Source organism: Danio rerio, chromosome 16, assembly GCF_049306965.1.
Source record: "Danio rerio strain Tuebingen ecotype United States chromosome 16, GRCz12tu, whole genome shotgun sequence".
NCBI lineage: Eukaryota > Metazoa > Chordata > Actinopteri > Cypriniformes > Danionidae > Danio > Danio rerio.
The window spans coordinates 59,417,501-59,440,000 of record NC_133191.1 but is presented as its reverse complement, the minus strand read 5'-3'; the positions used below and the strand labels follow the sequence as shown (position 1 = coordinate 59,440,000).

The 22,500-nt window shown below is 43.7% G+C and overlaps 3 protein-coding genes across 13 annotated transcripts in view; all 3 read left to right on the top strand.

The window, feature by feature from the left end:
• clk2b (CDC-like kinase 2b) overlaps positions 1-3,169 on the top strand; it is a 23,490-nt gene extending 20,321 nt beyond the window's left edge. For all 3 annotated transcript variants that reach the window (NM_001076751.1, XM_073925302.1, XM_021466754.3), the window contains 2 exon segments: positions 1-61; positions 2,657-3,169. The exon segment at positions 1-61 is cut by the window's left edge and continues 30 nt beyond it. In NM_001076751.1, coding sequence (NP_001070219.1) covers positions 1-61; positions 2,657-2,830 — 235 coding nt within the window. In that variant the 3' untranslated portion in view covers positions 2,831-3,169.
• A 586-nt stretch (positions 3,170-3,755) lies between these two features.
• On the top strand, positions 3,756-18,669 carry cyp11c1 (cytochrome P450, family 11, subfamily C, polypeptide 1). Of its 8 annotated transcripts, none has more exons than XM_073925321.1 (15): positions 3,756-4,692; positions 4,808-4,854; positions 6,495-6,657; positions 8,653-8,962; positions 9,661-9,748; positions 10,363-10,577; positions 12,529-12,843; positions 13,700-13,855; positions 14,563-14,777; positions 15,081-15,284; positions 15,636-15,802; positions 16,154-16,320; positions 16,439-16,517; positions 16,635-16,838; positions 18,400-18,669. In XM_073925321.1, the coding sequence occupies exons 4-15, from the start codon at positions 8,793-8,795 to the stop codon at positions 18,520-18,522; spliced, it is 2,103 nt and encodes a 700-aa protein (XP_073781422.1). In that variant the 5' UTR covers positions 3,756-4,692; positions 4,808-4,854; positions 6,495-6,657; positions 8,653-8,792; the 3' UTR covers positions 18,523-18,669.
• Positions 18,670-18,937: 268 nt separating this feature from the next.
• pklr (pyruvate kinase L/R) overlaps positions 18,938-22,500 on the top strand; it is an 8,639-nt gene continuing 5,076 nt past the window's right edge. The window contains exon 1 of one of the 2 annotated variants that reach the window (XM_021466597.2): positions 18,938-18,967. Coding sequence is in view for 1 of the 2 variants with exons in the window: in NM_201289.1 (NP_958446.1) it covers positions 22,265-22,271 (7 nt within the window). In the remaining variant the exon portion in view is untranslated. 2 annotated transcript variants of the gene reach the window in all.

Here is a 22,500-nt window from a genome sequence, read left to right as displayed (position 1 = left end):
GGACTGGGATGAGAGCACGTCAGCGGGCCGATACGTCAGAGAGAACTGCAGGCCGCTGAGGGTGAGGGAACACACACTCTCACCTATACTTCATAGTGTGCATGAACACAAGTGCTCTAGCTATACACCTGCGCAGCATACCAATAAAAATAGACTGATAAATAAAATATATATACAAAATGAAGTGTGGTAATTCATATCATGCTCTGTTTATTTCATGATGTCACAAAATACATTGATTACGCTATAGTTTTCATGATTTACATGAGAGCAATATTACACACATTACAGGGATACAGACACAAACAGCATCATGACAACGCTGCAGTGTTTAAAGCGCAGTGTTGACATTCAGCATTTCAGCTAGTGATATTGTGTCATGTTGGACCTGTAATCATTAGCTTGGATTTTGTTTTCAGCAGGGCTCGAAATTGCGACCATCTTGGTTGCATATGCGCCCAAAATTTAAGCTAAGCGACCTCATAATATATGTTTGGGAGCATTCGTGCAACTGCATATAATGGTTGTAGTGTGACCTGTTTTGGTTTTTTTCTTAGAATGTGTTAAATTGCTCTTCCCTGCCGCTATATTGGTTCATATTAGCCGTCAATCACTCAAGACCTTCCGCTGTCAGATGACAGGGAGGGAGCTTTTGTGACCGCGGGGAATGCAAGCGGCTGAAGAGTGAAAAGTACACTGAATCTCGATGTGTTGCATGCACTGCGTGTTCAGCCAACACAATCTCACGGCAATTCGTAACATTTTCATACTTTTCCTCGTGAGATCAGGCTGCAACAGCGCAAATGTCTGCTACAACACCATCGCCAAAGAGGCTCGCCTTTACTGAGTTTAAACTGATGCGGGTTATAACAGAGAACAGTATTGCGCCGGTGATCAAACACAGAAAGATGTAATTCAGCGCGTAACGAGGCTGAGCATTAAAACGACACGAACCGAAACCAAAACTTTTAAAAGTGAGACTTTTCTTCCTTTCTTTTGTCCGTTCTTTCTTGAGGTGTTTATTATTTTTCTATTTAATTACTGATGACTGCTTTACAGCTTTCAGCATTGAATTGAACGATTTATTATATTATTTTGTTTGTTTTGTAGCAGAAATATTATTTATTAAATTGACGTGCATATAAAAACAACAGTACAAAATAAACATTTCTTACTGCAATGCTTCATTTGTGTTTGATGCAAACCATCAATTAATTTTCCATAAAGTAACAGTAAGACTTTATATAGCAGATAACTTACATTAAAGCACATTCAGGGCAGCATGATGATGAGAAATATAATTCATTATTAGTATTATTGTCATCATCATCATCATCATCATTAATATTTTATAATTATTCAACATTCATTTTGGAATTATTGCAAATATTAAGTCATCACAGCATTAGTTAGATAGTTGTTTCTGGGTTTTGTTAGTCCCAATTGATGTTGTTTTCAAACACAATATACAACTTGTCAAATATCAATCATTTTTGGTGGCTGCTCCTAATTTTTTTCTGGTGCTCCTAAATATTTCAGGTCTGGAGCACCGGTGCTACCAAGTAAGAAAGTTAATTTCGAGCCCTGTTTCATGTAATAATAGAAACCCTCATTTCAAAACTGCATGATGTGTTTACTTGCGTTTTCTTTAACTGATATTAAGGATCTGAAATGTTAAAGTGTGACAAACATGCAAAAAAAATAAGAAATCAGTAAGAGGGAAAGACTTGTTCACACCACTGTATATATGATGAGCTGCTGAAATCTGCTCAAGTAGAGTTCTTAGTTTCTGATTATTATGTAGTGACTGGAACTGAGGAATCGTGTGTTGTACATTGAGTCTCTTAAGGCCCGTTCACACCAAGCAGGATAAATATAAAGATCCAGTTGTAGAGATGGTGGCCAGTGTTAAATATCAGCAGAGTTCACAGCAGAACCACAGCACAGAGGAGCGATATCCACACTCTCAGGAGGATTTACCCAGATGAAGAGCTATAAAACACTGACAGACAGGCAGAATGTAGAGAACATAAAGCTTCAGACACCACTGATGATGATCAGCTCTCAACACTGATCAACACTATCCTGGAGACTATTGATTACTCCATGGAGAATAATGATCAGCTGATAGATCTGACAGTCCTGCTGGTGAAGTGTCAGAAGAACAGAAGTGCAGGACCCCGCTGCTAGCTTCAGTGTGTGTGAATGCTGGAGAACTGACTGTGGTTGCTGAATGGACTGATGGATTAGATCATGGGTGCCCAAACTCGGTCCTGGAGGGCCGGTGTCCTGCAGTTTAGCTCCAACTTTCTTCAACACACCTGCTTGGAAGTTTCTAGTACACATAGGAAGAGCTTGATCAGCTGCTTCAGGTGTGTCTAATTGGGGTTGGAAATAAACTCTGCAGGACACCGGCCCTCCAGGACAGAGTTTGGTCACCCCTGGATTAGATTGATTCCTGTGAGCAGATCAACAGTGTGTTCAGATGCACTGCAGCACACTGAGACTGACCCCTGCTGGACACTACAGAGAATACACTATTAACTATTAATGGGGTTAATGCTAGACTATCAACATCATTGGCATTCCTCTGTGTGGACACTTATATATTTATCCTCTCTCTCTCTCTCTCTCTCTCTCTCTCTCTCTCTCTCAGAGGTATATGCTGTGTGAGTCGGAGGATCATCATCAGTTCTTTGATTTGCTGGAGGGCTTGTTGGAGTACGAGCCGGAGCAGCGTTTGTCTCTCTCCGCTGCGCTCCGGCATCCCTTCTTCAGTCTCCTCCGAGACACCGAACACTTCAGTGGAGGCCGTGACATTAGCCGGTGACCTCTGACCTCTGCTGCGGTCACTCATGGACAGGTGGGTCAGCCAGTATTGACCTCAGTTATGATGAAGAGAATATTGATGATCGCTCGCTGCTGATTGGTGGAGAACTAACAGCTCCTCACACCGGATTGGTCAGCCTGAGTTTGACGGACAGCTTCAGGGGCGGGACGCCTTACGGTTCTCTCGGGATCATCATGGACTAAAATAGGATTATATTATTGCACATGTGACGGTTCTCCAACGTTTTCAGTATTTATTTTATGACTTCTGTTGTTTTGTATGAGATGAATATCAGTGTGTGTACAGTACATGTTCTAGAATAAACCATGCTTCATATGAGTGCAGCGTGCGTGCGTGAAGCATGTCTGTGTTTGGAGGATTTCTGTACAAGTGTTCTGGAAGCAGCGGGTTTATCCTTCAGCTAGTGTTCACAGAGTGAGTGTGTGTTCACAGACTGCAGCATCACTTGAACACAAACACACACACACACAGTCAAATCCAGCGACCGTGTGTGTGTGTTCACAGACTCATTCTTTTCATTCATTCATCTTCTGCTGCTTTTCCGGGGCCGGGTCGCGAGAGCAGTCTTAGAAGAGAACCCCAGACTTCCCTCTCCCCCAACAATTCCTCCAGCTCCTCCGGGGGGATCCCGAGGCATTCCCAGGCCAGCCGAGAGACATAGTCCCTCCAGCGTTTCCTGGGTCTTCCCCGAGGCCTCCTCCAGGTGGGCATCTCCCTAGGTAGGCATCCAGGAGGCATCTGAAACAGATGCCTAAGTCACCTCAGCTGACTTCTCTGGATGTGGAGGAGCAGCGGCTCTACTCTGAGCTCCTCCCGGGTGTCAGAGCTCCTCACCCTGTCTATAAGAGTGCGCTCTGCCACTCTGCAGAGGAAACTAAGTACGAATGCTTGTATCCGATTTCTTGTCCTTTTAATCATGACCCAAAGCTCATGAGCACAGGTGAGAGGAGGAACGTAGATTGACCAGTAAATCGAGAGCTTTGCCTTTTGGCTCAGCTCCTTCTTCACCACAGTGGACCGGTACATCCACCACATTACTGCTGCAATGATCCGCCTGTCAATCTCACGCTCCATCCTTCCCTCACTCCTGAACAAAACCCAGAGATACTTGAACTTCTCCACCTGGAATAAGGACTTTCCTCCAACCTGAAGATGGCAAACCACCTTTACCGGTGGAGTGCCTCGAACTTGGAGGTGCTGATTGTCATCCTGTGCGAAGGATGGTTCTGATGATTCTGATGGAGGTCGAAGGTGTTCACAGACTCTAACTTACAGTCGGAGCCTTGTGTTTTTGACTGTTTGACCAGTCTGCATTTAGAGATTCATTAGTAAGAGTTGAACTGTGAGTAATGAACGCTCTACAGGCACTGCTCCTCATCAGCTGATGTCAGTCAATCCATCTACTACTGAAGCTGAGTGTGAAGTGTGACCCACATATGAGTAATGTCCAGCTGTAAACCTGGTCAGGCTTCTGACCTGCTGTCGATCAAACTGAACAGCTCTGAAAACTCTGCAGCTCTAACTCACGTTACATTAACACCGGCCATGACCCTCATGACCTCAACCTTGACCCCGAACAGCCCTCATCTGTCTGTCTGTCTGTCTGCGTGGATGTGTGTGTGTGTGTCTGTCTCTCTGTCTGGTTCACGTGTGGTCACTGATCTCCTCTCAATCTTTTAAGCTGCTCAGATGTACACACACACAGGCGCACACACACCTGATCAATCACTCAGAGAAAACACTGAAGCAGAGAACACACGCACACACACACACGCTGGACAGAGGAGAGGAAGGTCGTGTGTGTTATCAGTGACCCTGAAGAGGCCTTGATGAGCTGACAGGTGAGGACACAATTAATTACACGCACACACACACACACACACACACACACACACACACACACACACACACACCACAGACTCAGTGTTCTCTCCTGTCTGTTCCCTCTGTCATCAGTGTGTGTGACATATCAGGACACAGTATCACAGGTGTTACAGCAGAAGGTGAGTTATGAAGACAGTGCTGATGTCCTCTTACCTCAAACAGCTCATTAATAACACAGAACGAGTTTTTTTCAGTTAAACTGCAGTTTCCTGTGAGGCATGCAGGAGCGGGAGAGAAGATACTGTTTGTACAGTTTAAAAACCACCAAAACATGTAGAATGTCCCCATAATTCACACAAACAAACCTGTGTGTGTGTGTGTGTGTGTGTGTGTACTGGTTTATGAAATGTGTGTAACGTCATGTATATGATCAGAGTATTACATCACTGAGGTGGTTTATGAGGTCATGTCTGATGTCCTCGTAATTCACAATGCTTTAAAGTCATAATGAACAGTTTTCCACACACAGGTTGTCCACAGGTGTGTGTGTGTGTGAGTGTGGGGTCAGGGGGAGGAGCTTAAAATCAGAGCTTATGCTCTATAAAATACGCCTGTGGAGAGTCCTCATAAACCACCTATACCAGTGTGTGTGAGTGAAGTGTACCTGTTTTTATACCGTAGTGGGGACTTAAACCTGACTGCGCACTGACTAATGGGGACTTATGTTACCATGATGACTAAAATGTAAGGATTTGATGGGTAATCATGCTTCTAAATCAGACAGAATGGCAGACTTTGAAGATGAAGAATGCAGAAGGTTACCAGTGAGAGGCGAGTTCAGGGGTTTGTACAGTAGAAACATCATTACAGATATGAGAGTCCTCACTGAGATATAGGAACAAGTGTGTGTGTGTGTGTGTGTGTGTGTGTGTGTGTGTGATGTCGTCTGTCTATCCTCACTCACAGATGGATCTGCATCTGCCAGCACTTTTGTTAATCATCTTGATTATTGTGGGTCTGCTTGTTGATCATCATCATCATCAGTGCGGATTACATTACAGCATTCAGGAAAGCTGGAGCGTTGAAATAGCTTTTCTGTGCTGGATCTATATATATATATATATATATATATATATATATATATATCTGTTTTTCAAATATGAGGATAAACTTTTTTTAGTCACTCTATATTTTAATGTACAGTTCGCACTATTTATAAGCTACTAACTGAGAGTTTTAGCTCAGTAACCCACTAATTAGCTGATTATTAGCTGGTTAGTAAGCTAGTAGCTGTGTTTAGCTGTTGGGTATGATCAGGGATGTAGAATAAGATCATGCTTAGTGCTGGTAAACAGTTAATATCTGAATAATTGGCAGATAATAAGCCATTAGTAAATATTCATGCACTGTCGATGTGTTTATACATTTGTTTGTGTACTGTAAGAAATCATCTACCGTTATTTTTATTTATTTTACAGGTAGAACAAAAACAAGCCATTCAACTGTGGGTGTGTGTGTGTGCTTGTGTATGTATGGGAGTGTGCATGGTTATGTGTGCATGAGTGCATGTGTATCCATGTAAGTGTATGAGTGCATGTGTGTGTATGAGTGTGTTTGACTCCATGCATGTGTTTGTATGAGTTTGTTGCGTGTGTATGACTGTTTGTTATGACTTTGTGTGTGCGTGTGCGTGTGTGTGTGTGTGTGTGTGTGTGTGTGTGTGTGTGTGAAAGCTGCACGTGCATCTGCTCCTGTGCCGTCTAATGAGATTCCCCTTGTTAAACTCTTTACTGTAGTAATCTCTCTCTCACACACACAGTAGATCTGCACAGAACGACAGCCGGAGCAAACAGCAGCGTCCTGAAGGAGACGAATATTCAGAGAAAAAGGAGAGATCATCCTGAAAACAGCAAGCGAGTGTTTTATTGGCCTGCAGAGCGACGCATCACTGATGCAGACCCTGAGTGCATCTCTGTGTGCAGGTATATATATATATATATATATTTGACCTCTCTGGCATGCTATAACATTCAGCAAATCTGATTCTTCCTCAGTGTTTTAAAGTATTAGTATGAGTGAACTAGTTATTGATTAATGTAAACATATATAGATGCTTTTTACAGTTTGATTTGTTTGCATCTTTAACTCACAACTCTGCAGACTCACTGCGTTTGTGCATCAGCATTTAATAATATATTTTTATAACATTACATTTTATTGTAATTTTGTTGTTGATTATTGCACAGTTAATTATTGCACTAACATCAACAAAATGAAAGAGAGCGGCTTAATAAAATCATATATTGTTGTTTAATGTTTCAACTGCACTTAATTAGGCTTTATCAATATCTAGGCCAACACAACATCTGTTAGCTGAGGTTTATGCAGATCTTTCAGCCCATTCATTTGGTTGTTAGAGTATTTGTTTACTTGTGTAAATGTGTGTTTATTCTATATTTTATATAATGCAAATGTTCATTTGATTCATGTTCAGTACAGCTTGTGTGTTTCTTCAGTCTCTTAGTAAATGTATATTAAATGAGAGACTGTGTGCACCATCTAACTGGATTGGCATTGTTAATACAAGTTAAAGTTAGTCATTTAATTCCATGTGCTGAGTTTTAGTTAGTAAACTCAGACGGGGCAGAATGAGCACTCTTCAAGATACTCTCAATATCATTACGCATAAATCTGCAGATCTTTAACTAAATTCTGCACAGAAATGTCTGCAGACGATGTGTCTGACCCTGCTCATTCTTCAATCATAGGAATTTTTACTCAAGATTTAAACATGCAAAATGTGTTCAAATAAAGTGAGTTCCTGAAACAACAGCAGATTTATCTATTAGGTGCATTTATTCTAATATTTGTTCAAAGCTCTGAATTGACCAATCACAGCGCAGGATGTGTGTGCATGTATATTTATATATACACTCACCGGCCACTTTATTAGGTACAACTTACTAGTACCAGGTTGGACCCCTTTTGCCTTCAAAACAAAGCTGCTCTATTGGATTGAGCTCTGGTGACTGTGGAGGCCATTTGAGTGCAGTGAACTCATCGTCATGTTCAAGAAAGCAGTCTGAGATGATTGAGCTTTATGACATGCTGCGTTATCCTGCTGGAAGTAGCCATCAGAAGATGGAGACACTGTGCTCATAAAGGGATGGACATGGTCAGCAGCAATACTCAGGTAGGCTGTGGCGTTGATGCTCAATTGGTACTAATGGACCCAAAGAAAATCTCCCCCACACCATTACACCACCACCACCAGCCTGAACCGCTGATACAAGGCAGGATGATCCATGCTTTCATGTTGTTGAGGCCAAATTGTGAGCCGAGCATCCGAATGCAGAGCTCGGTTGTAGCGAGTGCTTATTTGAGTTACTGTTGCCTTTCTATCAGCTGGAACCAGTCTGGCCATTCTCCTCTGACCTCTGGCCTCATCAACAAGGCATTTGCGCCCACAGAACTGCCGCTCACTGGATATTTCCTCTTTGTCGGAGCGTTCTCTGTAAACCCTAGAGATGGTTGTGCGTGAAAATCCCAGTAGATCAGCAGTTTCTGAAATACTCAGAGCAGCCCGTCTGGCAGCAACAACCATGCCACGGTCAAAGTCTCTTAAATCCCCTTTCTTCCCCATTCTGATGCTCACTTTGACCTGCAGCAGATCCTCTTGACCATGTCTACATGCCGAAATGCAGTGAGCTGCTGCCCTGTGATTGGCTGATTAGAAATGTGAGTTAAGAAGCAGTTGGACAGGTGTACCTAATAAAGTGGCCGGTGAGTGTATACAACTCGTGTGTGTGTGTGTGTGTGTGTGTGTGTGTGTGTGTGTGTGTGTGTCTGTGTGTGTGTATGTGTGTGTGTAACTGATGGTGTGTGTATATATATGACGTATGGTGTGTGTGTGTGTGTGTGTGTGTGTGTTTTGTGTATATTTGACTGATGGTGTTTGTGTGTCCTTGTCCTTGCAGATGCGAGTGTGTGAGACCTGTTAAACCTCCTCATCTATAAATCATGATCTGTCCAGACTCTCTCACACACACACTCTCTCATGCTTACACACACACACTGCTGATCCAGATCTGAGTGTAAGGCCGTTCTCCAAGTCCTCATGGAGTCTGTGGTGAAGAGGTCTCTCCTGGCGCCCATGAAGACGCTCCAGTGCTGTGTGAGCGGCGACAAGCAGCAGGCCAGCAGATCACAGGGTCAGAGGTCAAAGGTCACCCGCGTGCAGGACCCACGTGTGCTGCGATCCTATGAGGCTGAGCTGCAGAAAGAGAGGTGAGGCTGACGTCACAGAACATCATGTCCAACACCGTGTTTTACAGACTCGCATCTAAACATCCTTAAAGGAGACCTGTGAAGAACATCTAAGTGTGCCAAGGCCTGCAGTGGAGTAATCAGAGGTTATAGTGTATGGAAATGGCCTCATCCTCAGACACCACTGTTTCCTCATTCTCATGTATATCACACAAGTGTAAACCACATTGGACAAAGACCCATCAGAATACAAAGCAGACTGTTGCGTGACTCAAAGGCCCCGCCCTCATCATTTGCATGTAGCTACTTTAGGCCACATTCAACATCATCAGGAGTTCAGCAGCTATCAAGAGTCTGATATGTTGATTATTATAGTGGATATGACACTTGTTTAAACTCAATCTTTGAGGTGTTGTACTGTGAGGTAACACTTTTTACCTGCTTATTATTATTATTATTATTATGAAATTAACTGTTTAGCACTAATAAAGTATGGTCTCATTCTACATCCCTAATTCAGTCACATACCTGAACCCAACTGCTGCTTTACTAACAATTAATGAGAGTTTTTGTGCGTATAGTCTCAGTTAAAGGTGTGTTAATGTGGTGAATCGTACATTAAAATGAAGTGTGACCAACAGCAGGTCATCAAGTATTTAATGATGACATTTCAGCCAAACCAGCTGATTCACTAATGTTCTTTATCATTTCATCTTCAGGAAGTTGAGGGAAGCGATGAACGCTAAGAAGAACGCAGAGAGAGCTGCGATGAGGGCTCATTTCAGGAGGAAATACCAGCTGAGCCAGGTAAACACACACACAGCTGAGGTCATTCACGTTACAAACACTGATTCACACACTGTATATCACCATATCAGCTCAGCGTCTCTCTGTTTATCATTAACTTCTGTCTCTTTAAATGCTCCTGCTCATTGAAGAAGGGTTGATTCTGATTGGCTGATGGTCACTGTTAGGTGTTTATTGTCAGATAAAGGCACAGCTAAAGTAGTTCCAGCAGGTTTTTACAGCTGCATATCACTCCACTGAATGATTATTAGACAGCTACAACAGTCAGAATCACAGCAGAACACAACAGGGGGAGGAGGAGGAGATGTGGAGGACACTAGTGCTACACACAAGATGCTTGAGGAGGACCAAATGTTATTCATATAAGCGAGATCAAATATCTAATCTTAATAAATGATCCTGCTTTTCCCCGGAATCCTCTGGCCAGTTTATATTTTTGATGTTCAATAAAAGCAAGAATAACTATACAAAGGAAAATTAGCTTGTTTAAACACCAGTCAACACACTTCATATGAAGCTGCCGAGGGTAGAAGGATAGAAGTGTCTGCTAAATATGATTATTGTGCTGCAAACATGTTAAAACTCTCGCTCATTTGTCTTTTCTGTGTGTCCAGAATGCCAAGGACTCTGCGCAGCTACGTGCCGTGGGTGGGAAGGTGTTTCTGTCTGGAGATCTGGCCAGGATGGTTCGCCCCGACGCACCTGAGAAAGACGATGGTTTCAATTTGATCAGAGCCTTTCAGGGCCTCAAATTCAGTGGACCGATGTTCACCGGCAGCAAACACAGCAGAGCGGACAAAACAACCAATGAAGAGCCGTGCAGAGTCATGTAAACTCTCAGAAACACAGACTGAACACCACACGACACATGCAATACACAGAGCGGCCAGCGGAGGCGATACTGAGCTCTGCAGAGTCACGTAAACTCTCCAAAACACTGACCGAACACGCAATACACAGAGCAGCCAGCGGAGGCGATACTGAGCTCTGCAGAGTCACGTAAACTCTCCAAAACACTGACCGAACACGCAATACACAGAGCAGCCAGCGGAGGCGATACTGAGCTCTGCAGAGTCACGTAAACTCTCCAAAACACTGACCGAACACGCGATACACAGAGCAGCCAGCGGAGGCGATACTGAGCTCTGCAGAGTCACGTAAACTCTCCAAAACACTGACCGAACACGCAATACACAGAGCGGCCAGCGGAGGCGATAATGAGCTCTGCAGAGTCACGTAAACTCTCCGAAACAGTGATCCAACACGCAATACACAGAGCAGCCAGCGGAGGCGATACTGAGCTCTGCAGAGTCACGTAAACTCTCCAAAACACTGACCCAACACGCGATACACAGAGCAGCCAGCGGAGGCGATACTGAGCTCTGCAGAGTCACGTAAACTCTCCAAAACACTGACCGAACACGCAATACACAGAGCGGCCAGCAGAGGCGATACTGAGCTCTGCAGAGTCACGTAAACTCTCCGAAACACTGACCGAGTACGCAATACACAGAGCAGCCAGCGGAGGCGATACTGAGCTCTGCAGAGTCACGTAAACTCTCCAAAACACTGACCCAACACGCGATACACAGAGCAGCCAGCGGAGGCGATACTGAGCTCTGCAGAGTCACGTAAACTCTCCAAAACACTGACCGAACACGCAATACACAGAGCCGCCAGCTTGAACTCTTTCTATTTCATACCTCATATTTTTGACACAGACGTCAGGAAACTCTGATCTCATTTTTGTTTTGTTTAAATTTTATTGTATTTATTATTTTATTTAATCGTGTTCTGTGTGTTTCTTAATTGATTTTTGTTATTGAGTTTTGTTTAAGTTCTGTCTTTGTGTTAATGCCTGTCAAACACTAAAGAGGTTTTCAGGTATCAAAACAATAAAAGTGAAATACAGACGTAAGTTTGTGTTTTTCTCTGTAGAATGTAGAAATCTAGTGATGGTCATTGATTTTTGTCTTGATTTCCAGGGTCAGTTTTGTTTATATTAGTATCAGCTGTTACGTGATAGATTTACATATTGGGTCATGACTGAAAGGACAAGATCTGGAGGGACTATGTCTCTCGGCTGGCCTGTGAACCGATTCCTTTGGACATAAATTTATTTCACTAAAGGATGATGAACTTTATTTCACCCTTACACCGCAGGTCTGTCGAATGCTTGATTCTGATTGGCTGATGGCCATTCTCAGATGTTTGGTTATTGTCATATAAAGGCACAGGTAGTTAGACAGTAGTTCCGGCAGGTTTTTACAGCTCCATATCACTCCGCTGAGTTATTTCACAGCTACAACAGTCAGACATCACAGCAGAACACAACAGACAGACGGTGGTGAATAATGAGGACATTGCTGACGTCCTCATTTCTCCAAAAGCTTCTAAATCTCACAGAGCGAGTGTTTTTTCAAGAGTAAAGCTGCACAGTTCCCTGTGAGGGCTGGGTCAGGTGTGCATCGGGCAAGGAACAATGAAAACTTATGGAATGTCCCCACAACTCACTGAAACAAATGTGTGTGTGCATGTGTGTTTCTTTCCTATTGGACCTGTGCTCAATCGTGTGTGTTGTTTTAATCTGTGCTGTCTTGTGTGAGTGTGTGTGTGTGTGTGTGTGTGTGTGTGTTATGTTTCTGTGTGTGTTTTCTCTTGACCTGTGCTCCTCTACAGCAATAACTCCTCTGTGTGTTAGTGTGTGTGTATATATGTATATATGTGTGTGTGTGTGTGTGTGTGTGTGTGTGTGTGTGTGTGTGTGTGTGTGTCAGCAGGAGGACAGACGCTCAGGATACTCTGCTGTTCTCCAGTTCTCAGTGTAGTGTGTGTGAGATCAGCATCGGCAGCATGTTCTCCTCCTGCGCTGGGTCTGTGTGTGCGCGTCCGCATCTGTGTGTGCGTGCATCTGTGTGTGTGCGTCCGCTTCACCAAAGCTCCAGATCCGCTGGAGCCGCTCGACTCTTCCAGGAGATCCCGGACACCGGCAGCAACGGCTGGATGAACCTGCTGCGCTTCTGGAGGGACGGACGCTTCAGCCGCATGCACAAACACATGGAGGAGTCCTTCAGACGCCTCGGGCCCATATACAGGTACACACACTACACATATACAGGTACACACACTACACATATACAGGTACACACACTACACTTATACAGGTACACACACTACACATATACAGGTACACACACTACACATATACAGGTACACACACTACACTTATACAGGTACACACACTACACATATACAGGTACACACACTACACTTATACAGGTACACACACTACACATATACAGGTACACACACTACACATATACAGGTACACACACTACACATATACAGGTACACACACTACACATATACAGGTACACACACTACACATATACAGGTACACACACTACACTTATACAGGTACACACACTACACATATACAGGTACACACACTACACATATACAGGTATACACTCTACATAGACTCACCGGCCACTTTATTAGGTACACCTGTCTAATCAGCCAATCACAGGGCAGCAGCTCACTGCATGTCGGCATGTAGACATGGTCAAGAGGATCTGCTGCAGGTCAAAGTGAGCATCAGAATGCAGAAGAAAGGGGATTTAAGAGACTTTGAACGTGGCATGGTTGTTGCTGCCAGACGGGCTGCTCTGAGTATTTCAGAAACTGCTGATCTACTGGGATTTTCACGCACAACCATCTCTAGGGTTTACAGAGAATGCTCCGACAAAGAGGAAATATCCAGTGAGCGGCAGTTCTGTGGGCGCAAATGCCTTGTTGATGAGGTCAGAGGTCAGAGGAGAATGGTCAGACTGGTTCCAGCTGATAGAAAGGCAACAGTAACTCAAATAAGCACTCGTTACAACCGAGCTCTGCAACTTGAACCTTATTGTTGAAGAGGAGCAAGTCTTCATTCATGTGTGTGTGTTTCAGAGAGCACCTGGGCTCTCAGAGCAGTGTGAACATCATGCTGCCCATGGACACCGGTGAGCTGTTCCGCTCGGAGGGTCTTCACCCGCGCCGCATGACCCTGCAACCCTGGGCCACACACCGAGAGACACGCAGACACAGCAAAGGAGTCTTCCTCAAGTCAGTCTGTGTGCGCGTGTGTGTGTGTGTGTGTGTGTGTGTGTACATTTCTAAAGTCACTGTACCATGAGTGTGTAAAAGTGTGTGTGTGTGTATGTGTACACTCTTAAAGTCACTGTACCATGAGTGTGTAAAAGTGTGTGTGTGTGTATGTGTACACTCTTAAAGTCACTGTACAATGAGTGTGTATAAGTGTGTGTGCGTGTATGTGTGTGTGTGTGTGTGTGTGTGTGTGTGTAAGTACCATGAGTGTGTATAAGTGTGTGTGTGTGTGTGTGTGTGTGTGTACACTCTCAAAGTCACTGTACCATGAGTGTGTGTGTGTGTGTGTACACACTTAAAGTCACTGTACCATGAGTGTGTATAAGCGTGTGTGTGCACATACATCAAAGTATGTGTGTGTTTGTGATTATGCATTAGTGTGTGTGTGGGTTTGAGTGTGTGCGTAAATATGTGGATGTAGTGCTTTTAATGCGCACACCTAACCCCGCCCCTCACAGTGACATCACTCGCTCCCTTGAGTGTGTGTGTGTGACGCTGCATCTCTGAGACATGCAGTGTCAGCTCACATATGCTAGTCTGCATCCGGATACTGCTGTGTGTGTAAGTGTAGATGTATGTCAGTTTGTGTGTACATTTTTGTGTGTTATATGGCTCAAATGTGTGTGTGTGTGTGTGTGTGTGTGTGTGTGTGTGTGTGTGTGTAGGAACGGGACGGAGTGGCGTGCTGACCGTCTGCTGCTGAACCGTGAGGTGATGGTGTCCTCGTCTGTCCACCGCTTTCTCCCGCTGCTGGATGAAGTGGCGCAGGATTTCTGCCGTTCGCTGCGGCGCCGCGTTCAGGCGGACGGGTTCGAGAAGGCGGGGCAGCACACACTGACCCTTGACCCCAGTCCTGACCTCTTCCGCTTCGCATTGGAAGGTCAGCCTCTTCTAATTCCTCGTTAATAGAGAAGGGCTGTTACTGAAACTGCAGGGCGGGACTTTGTCAGTTGCTGATTGGATGTTGAGATGTGGGCGTGGCTCTACATATCAGAGGCGGAGCTGAATGTAATGCAGTGGATTGTAACAGAGGCGGGGCCAGAGAAGACTGATGACTGTCATATATTTAAATAATGTTTGCCGTGTGATCGTCAGATAATTAAATCAATTAAATTAAATATTAGGAGTGTTTCCCTCCGCTGATGATGCGATCAGTAAGAGCAGCTGTGATTGGTCTGTGCAGCGAGCTGTCACGTTCTGTACGGCGAGCGGATTGGCCTGTTCTCCTCGTGCCCGTCTGACGAATCAGAGCGCTTCATTTCGGCTGTGGAGCGAATGCTGGCCACGACCCCCCCGCTGCTGTACCTGCCCCCCCGCCTGCTGCTGCGGCTGCGCGCCTCCCTGTGGACAACACACGCCACTGCATGGGACGACATCTTCAGCCACGGTCAGTGTGTGTGTGTGTGTGTGTGTGTGTTTTTGTTTTACTGCCTACAAGTGTGCTCCCAGACCTCAACAGCTAATATGTGTGTGTGTGTGTGTGTGTGTGTGTGTGTGTGTGTGTGTGTGTGTGTGTGTGTGTGTGTGAGAGCAAGCATGGGAGATGTTAGTGTGTGTGTGTGTGTAAGAGTGTGAGAGATGATTGTGTGTGTATGTGGGAGAGTGGGAGAAAAAGAGTATGAAACCGTGTGTGTGTGTGTGTGTGTGTGTGTTTCACGAGTGCATGTTCATGAGTGTGTTTTTAAGTATGAGTTATGTTCATGAGTGTGTGTTCACGAGTGTGTGTGTGTGTTGTCAGCGGAGCAGCGTATCCAGCGTAGCTATCAGCGTCTGCAGGCGAGGCCGTCTGCTGCTCCAGACTGCAGCTTCCCGGGGGTTCTGGGAAAGCTGATGGAGGCGGGACAGTTATCATTAGAGCTGATCAGAGCCAACATCACTGAGCTGATGGCCGGCGGAGTTGACACGGTACACACACACACACACACACACACACACACACACACACACACACACTCTCAGAGTTTCAGTGTTTATTCTGTGTGTGTTGAACATTATCATGTTTCAGTATCTTGAATTAAAACCCCTCCCTCTCTTAACACACCTCGCCTCTGATTGGTGTTTACTGGCCTGAGGGCGGAGTCAAGCGCTCACTCACATGAGATCCACCAATAGCAAACCACAATCACTTCAACGTGTGTTTGTGTGCATCTTTGTTTTTCAAGTTGCCTTTAAAAGTGATCATATGACCCATGTGTTTGCCCGTGTGTGTGTGTGTGTGTGTGTGTGTGTGTGTGTGTGTGTGTGTGTGTGTGTCAGACGGCCGTGCCGCTGCAATTCGCTCTCTTTGAGCTGGCGCGTAACCCTGATGTGCAGGAGTGTGTGCGCGCGCAGGTTCTGTCGTCATGGCAGCAGGCGTCTGGAGACCCTCTGAAGGCCCTGCAGGGGGCGCCGCTGCTGAAGGGGACCATCAAGGAGACACTGAGGTAACACTGACCACACACACACACACATTGATGATACACACAAACACTGAACTGGACTAAACTAAATTGTCATTAAATCCTAGTGAACAGTGTGTGTGTGTGTGTCTGCTGTGTTCAGGTTGTATCCTGTGGGAATCACCGTTCAGAGGTATCCAGTCAGAGACATCGTCCTGCAGAACTACCACGTGCCGGCAGGGGTGAGAAACACACACACACATCTACACACACACACACACACATGTTTGCAAACATGCACCTCTGCACAAACGCACACACACACACCCTCTTAAACCTGAGTGTGTGTGTGTGTTTAGACGCTGGTGCAGGTGTGTCTGTATCCCCTGGGTCGTTCCGCTGAGGTGTTCTCCAGGCCGGAGTGTTTCGACCCCAGCCGCTGGAGCGCAGACGCAGACGCCGGGTCTGCAGGAGGCTTCCGCTCGCTGGCGTTCGGCTTCGGCTCCAGGCAGTGTGTGGGACGCAGGATAGCAGAGAACGAGATGCAGCTGCTGCTCATGCACGTGAGACAACACACACACTGATCAGCACACACACACACACACTGATCAGCACACACACACACACACTGATCAGCACACACACACACACACACTGAGGAACACTGTTACAGCCGGCTGTTATGCTGCAACAAAAAGGAGGCCCAGACGCAGCCATCATCAGCAGAATAACATTTATTTGACCAGAACAATGAGATTAACGATATCGAGTAAACGAAGAGGCGGCGCCAAAATGGGACGGTCAACGCAGCTTAACCGAGCTCCATGCCCAGGCGATCGCTCAGAATCCCATTGCGCTCACAAGTACACCAAATGCTGTTTAATATCCTCGTCCCAGCAAGCGGCAGCTGAGTGTGTATGGAAGGTGACTACAGCCTATTTTAAATACATCAAATAAACATTGTGAATTAAAATGAACACTATGGAGCTAATAACATGCCAAAACAATCTGACATCGAGTTGGGTTAATCTGAATTGTAATTTAATAAATCTGAATATTTATATGCTGTTAAAAATGGTTTGAATTTGAATTTCATAACTTGAATATTGAACATCTGAAATTTAGGACAACTGAATTTTTCCAGGCTGAATTTGTTTTATAGATGCATTCTCAAACTTCAGATTTTTTGTGTTCTGAATTCAGACTGCAGATATCGGGTTTGTAAAAATACAGTTTTAGATTTTCTAGATGAAGAGATTCAGAACATCAAATTCAATATCTTAAAACTCAAAGCCTGAAATTCAGATGGTGAAACTCAGATTCAGCAGAACACAGGTCAGGGTAGGCCACACAGAATCTGTGCGCGCAGATTTTCGGCAGATGTTTAGCCCGTCATTAATTCTGTTTATTTACTTGAGTAAATGTGTGTAATTCTATACTTATTTAGTTTTTAAATTAATTACAGTAATATTATTGACTAATGTGAAAATGTTCATCTGATTAATGCACAATGCAGTTTGTATTTTCTGACTTTTAGCAGAGATATTATATGAGACTTGCTTTGTTTTACCAAATAAACTGGATCTAATTGAATTTGCAATTTTAACAACAGGCTTTGTGAATATTGTGTTTGCATTTTAGTTTGCAGTTTGGCTTTTCATTTTAATATCGGCAGTCTTGATGCAGAAATGCAGAGGTAATCAAATGTTAAATCTGCAGCTTCATTTTATTTATGGGTTTGACGGGGACGAGGTGTTGTCACAGTGAACATCTAAATAAAATCATCTGATTAGTAATGTCGGCAGATCTTTAGTGAATGGAAGTGTTCATCTGCTCTTCATTTTCATTTACAGCATTAATTTAATTTATTTGAAATTGGCAGGAGTTACCTTCCATACCTGTGCACACACTCACAACCTATAGGCTGGGTCGACACACACACAAACACAGATCAATATACATACACATGCACAACTATCTGCACACAAACACATTTACACAATCACACATCTGCACAAACATTATCTGTTCAAACCAAATCACATGACTTTACTGACACGTGTGTGTGTGTGTGTGTGTGTGTGTGTGTGTGTGTGTGTGTGTGTGTGTGTGTGTGTGTTGTAGATTCTGAGGACCTTCAAGCTGACGGTTTCGTCCACAGAAGAGCTGAGCACTAAATACACACTGATCCTGCAGCCCGAGTGTCCACCGAGAATCACCTTCAGCACACTCACACACCAGCACTGATCCATCAGTCAATCATCAATCAATCAATCAATCAATCAATCAGTCGTCAGTCGACCCCGCGGCTGTGCTTGTTCAGGAGTTCTGAATGTGGATTATCAGCTGCTGTTTCATGACAACACAATAAATCAACTGATCAAACACTCACAACAACACTCTATTATTTCAAGTGTGTGTGTGTGTGTGTGTGTGTGTGCTTGTGTGTGTTTGTGTGTGTGTGCGTTTTTGTATTAGTAAAATGTGTAATAGTGTGTGTGCGTGTTCCTTTATATGAGTGAGATGTGTCTCTGTGTGTTTCTGTTTTTCTCCTCTGTGTGTGTGTGTGTGTGTGTGTGTGTGTGTGTGTGTGTGTGTGTGTGTCCTCAGTCCAGCAGGTGGTGCTGCAGTTGATCAGTGTGTCTTCACTTGTCTTGAGCTCAGACTGAAGATCTTCTACACACTCGCTCAGGTAAGACACACGTCCGTCTCTCTCTTAACATCAGTCAAGTGTTTTGTGTGTGTGTGTGTGTGTGTGTGTGTGTGTGTGTGTGTATGTTTGTTTTATGTTTTGGAATATACACTCTTGCTCAGTTCCTCTTTCACATTTCAGAGTTCAGAGGTAAATCTCAGCACATCTATTGTGATTGACTCATAAACACTGATTCAGCAGAGAGAGAGCGAGAGAGTGTGTGTGTGTGTGTGTGTGTGTGTGTGTGTGTGTGTGTGTGTGTGTGTGTGTGTGTGTTCATCTTCAGCTCTGTCTGAGAGAGTGAATGTGAAGGCTCATGAGTAGAGTGTTGTTTCATGATTTCAGTGAGTATGTGAGCGTCTCTTCTCCGATTCTTTCAGCCCAAAGGTTTGTTTGTGCACTAGTTAGTGATTTACTAGAGCTGTTAGTCACTGCGGCTCTGCGGAAACGCCTGCTGGAGATAAAGACAGTCAGAGTCCATGCAGAACTCTTCAGAAGAAGATACCCTGAGAAACGTCTCTGCTGCATATCATGAAAGTCAACGGTGTGGTTCTTCTAGACATGCCTTTTAAACCTTTCAAGATCACCACACACAAGAAGCCCTGAATATCAATCTGGCTATTTTTAAATGTTAAAACATCACTGTTCAGCATTGCATTTAATGCACCTGTCTTACCTGTTCACCTGTCTATTATCTGTTCTCTCTTATTAATTATGAATGCTGTATGTTATGTGTGTCTATTTGTATGCGAAGCGTTTGGGAAAGTAACTTTAAAGGCACTTCATAAATAAAGCTATTATTATTAATAATTAATAACAATATAATCAAACCTTAAAAGAAGCAGCAGTTACAAAATGACTAAAATAAAATAAAGAAAATAAATCAGTCAATAAATAAATCATTAGGTTGAGGGAGACTGCACATTGTGTGTATATTTACAGAATTTCCTCTTCATTTTCTATCAACTTGAACTGATGCACAACAAATGTATAATGTACAGAAAACCGAATCTATTATTGACGTAAAATATGCAAAATGCTTAAATGTGATGGAGATTCTGTTACAGATAGTTGTTTAACTTATTATTAACAATATCAGAGTCTGTACCAGAGTTGACGATAGCAGAGTCAACAATATGAGAGTCGATGATATGAGAGTTGACGATATAAGAGTCATCGATATGAGAGTTGACGTTAACCGAGTCGACTGTAAACGAGTTGATGGTAATAAAGTTGATGTTAAAGGTCAACAGTAGCAGAGTCGGCAGTTACAAAGTCTACGATATGAAAGTCGATAGTAGCAGAGTTGAAGGTATTAGAGTCGAGGGTAACAAAGTCAACTCTAAAAGTCAACAGTAGCAGAGTCGGCAGAAACAAAGTCTACGATATGGTAGTTGACAGTATTAGAGCCGACAGTAGCAGAGTTGACAGTATCAGAGTCAACGGTAACAGTCGACGATATGAGTCGATGGTATGAGAGTCAACAGTATTAGATCTGACAGTATCGGAGTCGACGGTAACAGTCGACAATATAAAAAAGTCGACGGTAACAGAGTCAACGATATAAGAGGTGACAGTAACAGAATTAACAATATTAGAGTTGAGCATATGAGAGTCAACGATACGAAAGTTGATGTTAACCAAGTTGACGTTAACCGAGACGATGGAATCAGATTCAACAGTGACAAAGTTGACTGTAACAAAGTCTCCGGAAAACAAAGCTTGTGTTAAAAGTCAACAATAGCAGAGTCGGCAAAAACAGAGTTGAAGTTAACAGGGTCGACAATAACAGAGTAAAGATATGAGTAAAGCCGTCGATAGCAGAGTTGACTGTAACAGTTGACGATAAGAGAGTCGACGGTAACAGCGTCGACATGATGAGAGTCAATGTCAACTGAGTCGACAGTAACCAAACTGACTGTAACAACGTCTATGGTAACAAAGTTGGCGTTAAAAGTCAGCAGTAGCAGAGTTAGCAGTAACAAAGTCAGCGATATTAGAGTCGACGGTAGCAGAGTTAACTGTAAAAAGTCGCGATAACAGAGCTGACGGTAACAGACTTGATTATAACAAAGTCAACGATAACAGTCAACGATATGAGAGTCGACGCTAACAGAGTCAAAGTTAACAAGGTCGACGGTAGTACAGTTGGCGATATGAGAGTCGACGATATGAGAGTTGATGATATGAAAGTTGATGTTAACCAAGTTGACATTAATCGAGTCGACTGTAACAAAGTCTACGGTAACAAAGTTAATGTTAAAAGTCAGTATTAGCAGAGTCGGCAGTTACAAAGGTGGTGATATTAGAGTCAACATTAGCAGAACCTATAGTGTCAGAGCCAACGGTAGCAGAGTTAACTGTATCAGTTGTCGGTAAAAGTCGACAATAACAGAGCTGACGGTAACAGACTTAATGATAACAGTCAACGGTAACAGTCGACGATATGAGAGTCAACATTAACAGAGTCAAAGTTAACTAGGTCGACGGTAGCAGAGTTGATGATATGAGAGTCGACAGTAGCAGAGTCGACGATATGAGAGTTGATGGTAACAGAGTTAACAATATGAGAGTTGACAATATGAAAGTTAATGTTAACCAAGTTGACGTAACCAAGTCTATGGTAATAAAGTTGATGTTAAAAGTCAGCAGTAGCAGAATCGGCAGTAACAAAGTCGGCGCTATTAGTGTCGACCGTAGCAGAACCAATAGTATCAGAGCCAACGGTAGCAGAGTTGCCGGTAAAAATTGATGAAGCTGACGATAACAGAGTCGACAATATTAGAGTCAATGAAATAAGAGTTAATGGTAAAATAGTTGAAGAGAACTAACTTGGCGGTAACAGAGTTGACAGTAATAGAATTGACAGTAACAGAGTAAAAATCAGGTGTAGTGCAAGTTTTTAATAGTTCCTGAAGAAAACGTCTCTTAATATCAACACAGACATCATTTATCGAGATTTTAGATGTGTTAAAGTTTTTATTTTTGAAGGTAACAGGTTTCTGTCGGACATTCAAATGTGCCCTCGATTCTACAATCAGCCACGTGTGATGGAGATGATGTTTGCGTTGACTCTGGTGGGCTTGTGCGGTGTTGAATGAGCTGGTTTGTGGATATCTTTAGTACGGTCAAAGTCTAGATGGTCATTTTTAGCTTCAGGGAAGATGAGCAAACAAACACTGACCTCAATGAGGCTGAGGGACGAGAGACACTGAGGGAGAGAGGGAGAGAGAGAGGATAAAAAGCCTGAGTGAGAGAATCAGTCAGTGTGTGTGCAGAAGGTCAGCAGCTGTCAGGATGGGTGGTGAGTACACACACACACACACACACACACACACACACACAGAGCATGATCCCTCTCTCTTTAACTGTCTTCAAACGGGTTGTTTCTCCTGATATTTCAGTTAAAGGTGTCCGTCGCTCCTCTAGATATGATGGATGTTTCTCTCCTCTGCTTATGCTCAGCTGTAGAACTGATCGTCTGGTATTGCAGTAAACATGGTGTAATAATAACATGGTGTTGTAGATCACCG

Coding starts and splice junctions, on each gene's coding strand:
- cyp11c1 (XM_073925320.1), top strand. CDS start 8,793: ATGGAGTCTGTGGTGAAGAGGTCTCTCCTGGCGCCCATGAAGACGCTC. Junction 8,963..9,660: donor GCTGAGCTGCAGAAAGAGAG/GTGAGGCTGACG, acceptor TTTCATCTTCAG/GAAGTTGAGGGAAGCGATGA. Junction 13,856..14,562: donor AGCAAAGGAGTCTTCCTCAA/GTCAGTCTGTGT, acceptor GTGTGTGTGTAG/GAACGGGACGGAGTGGCGTG.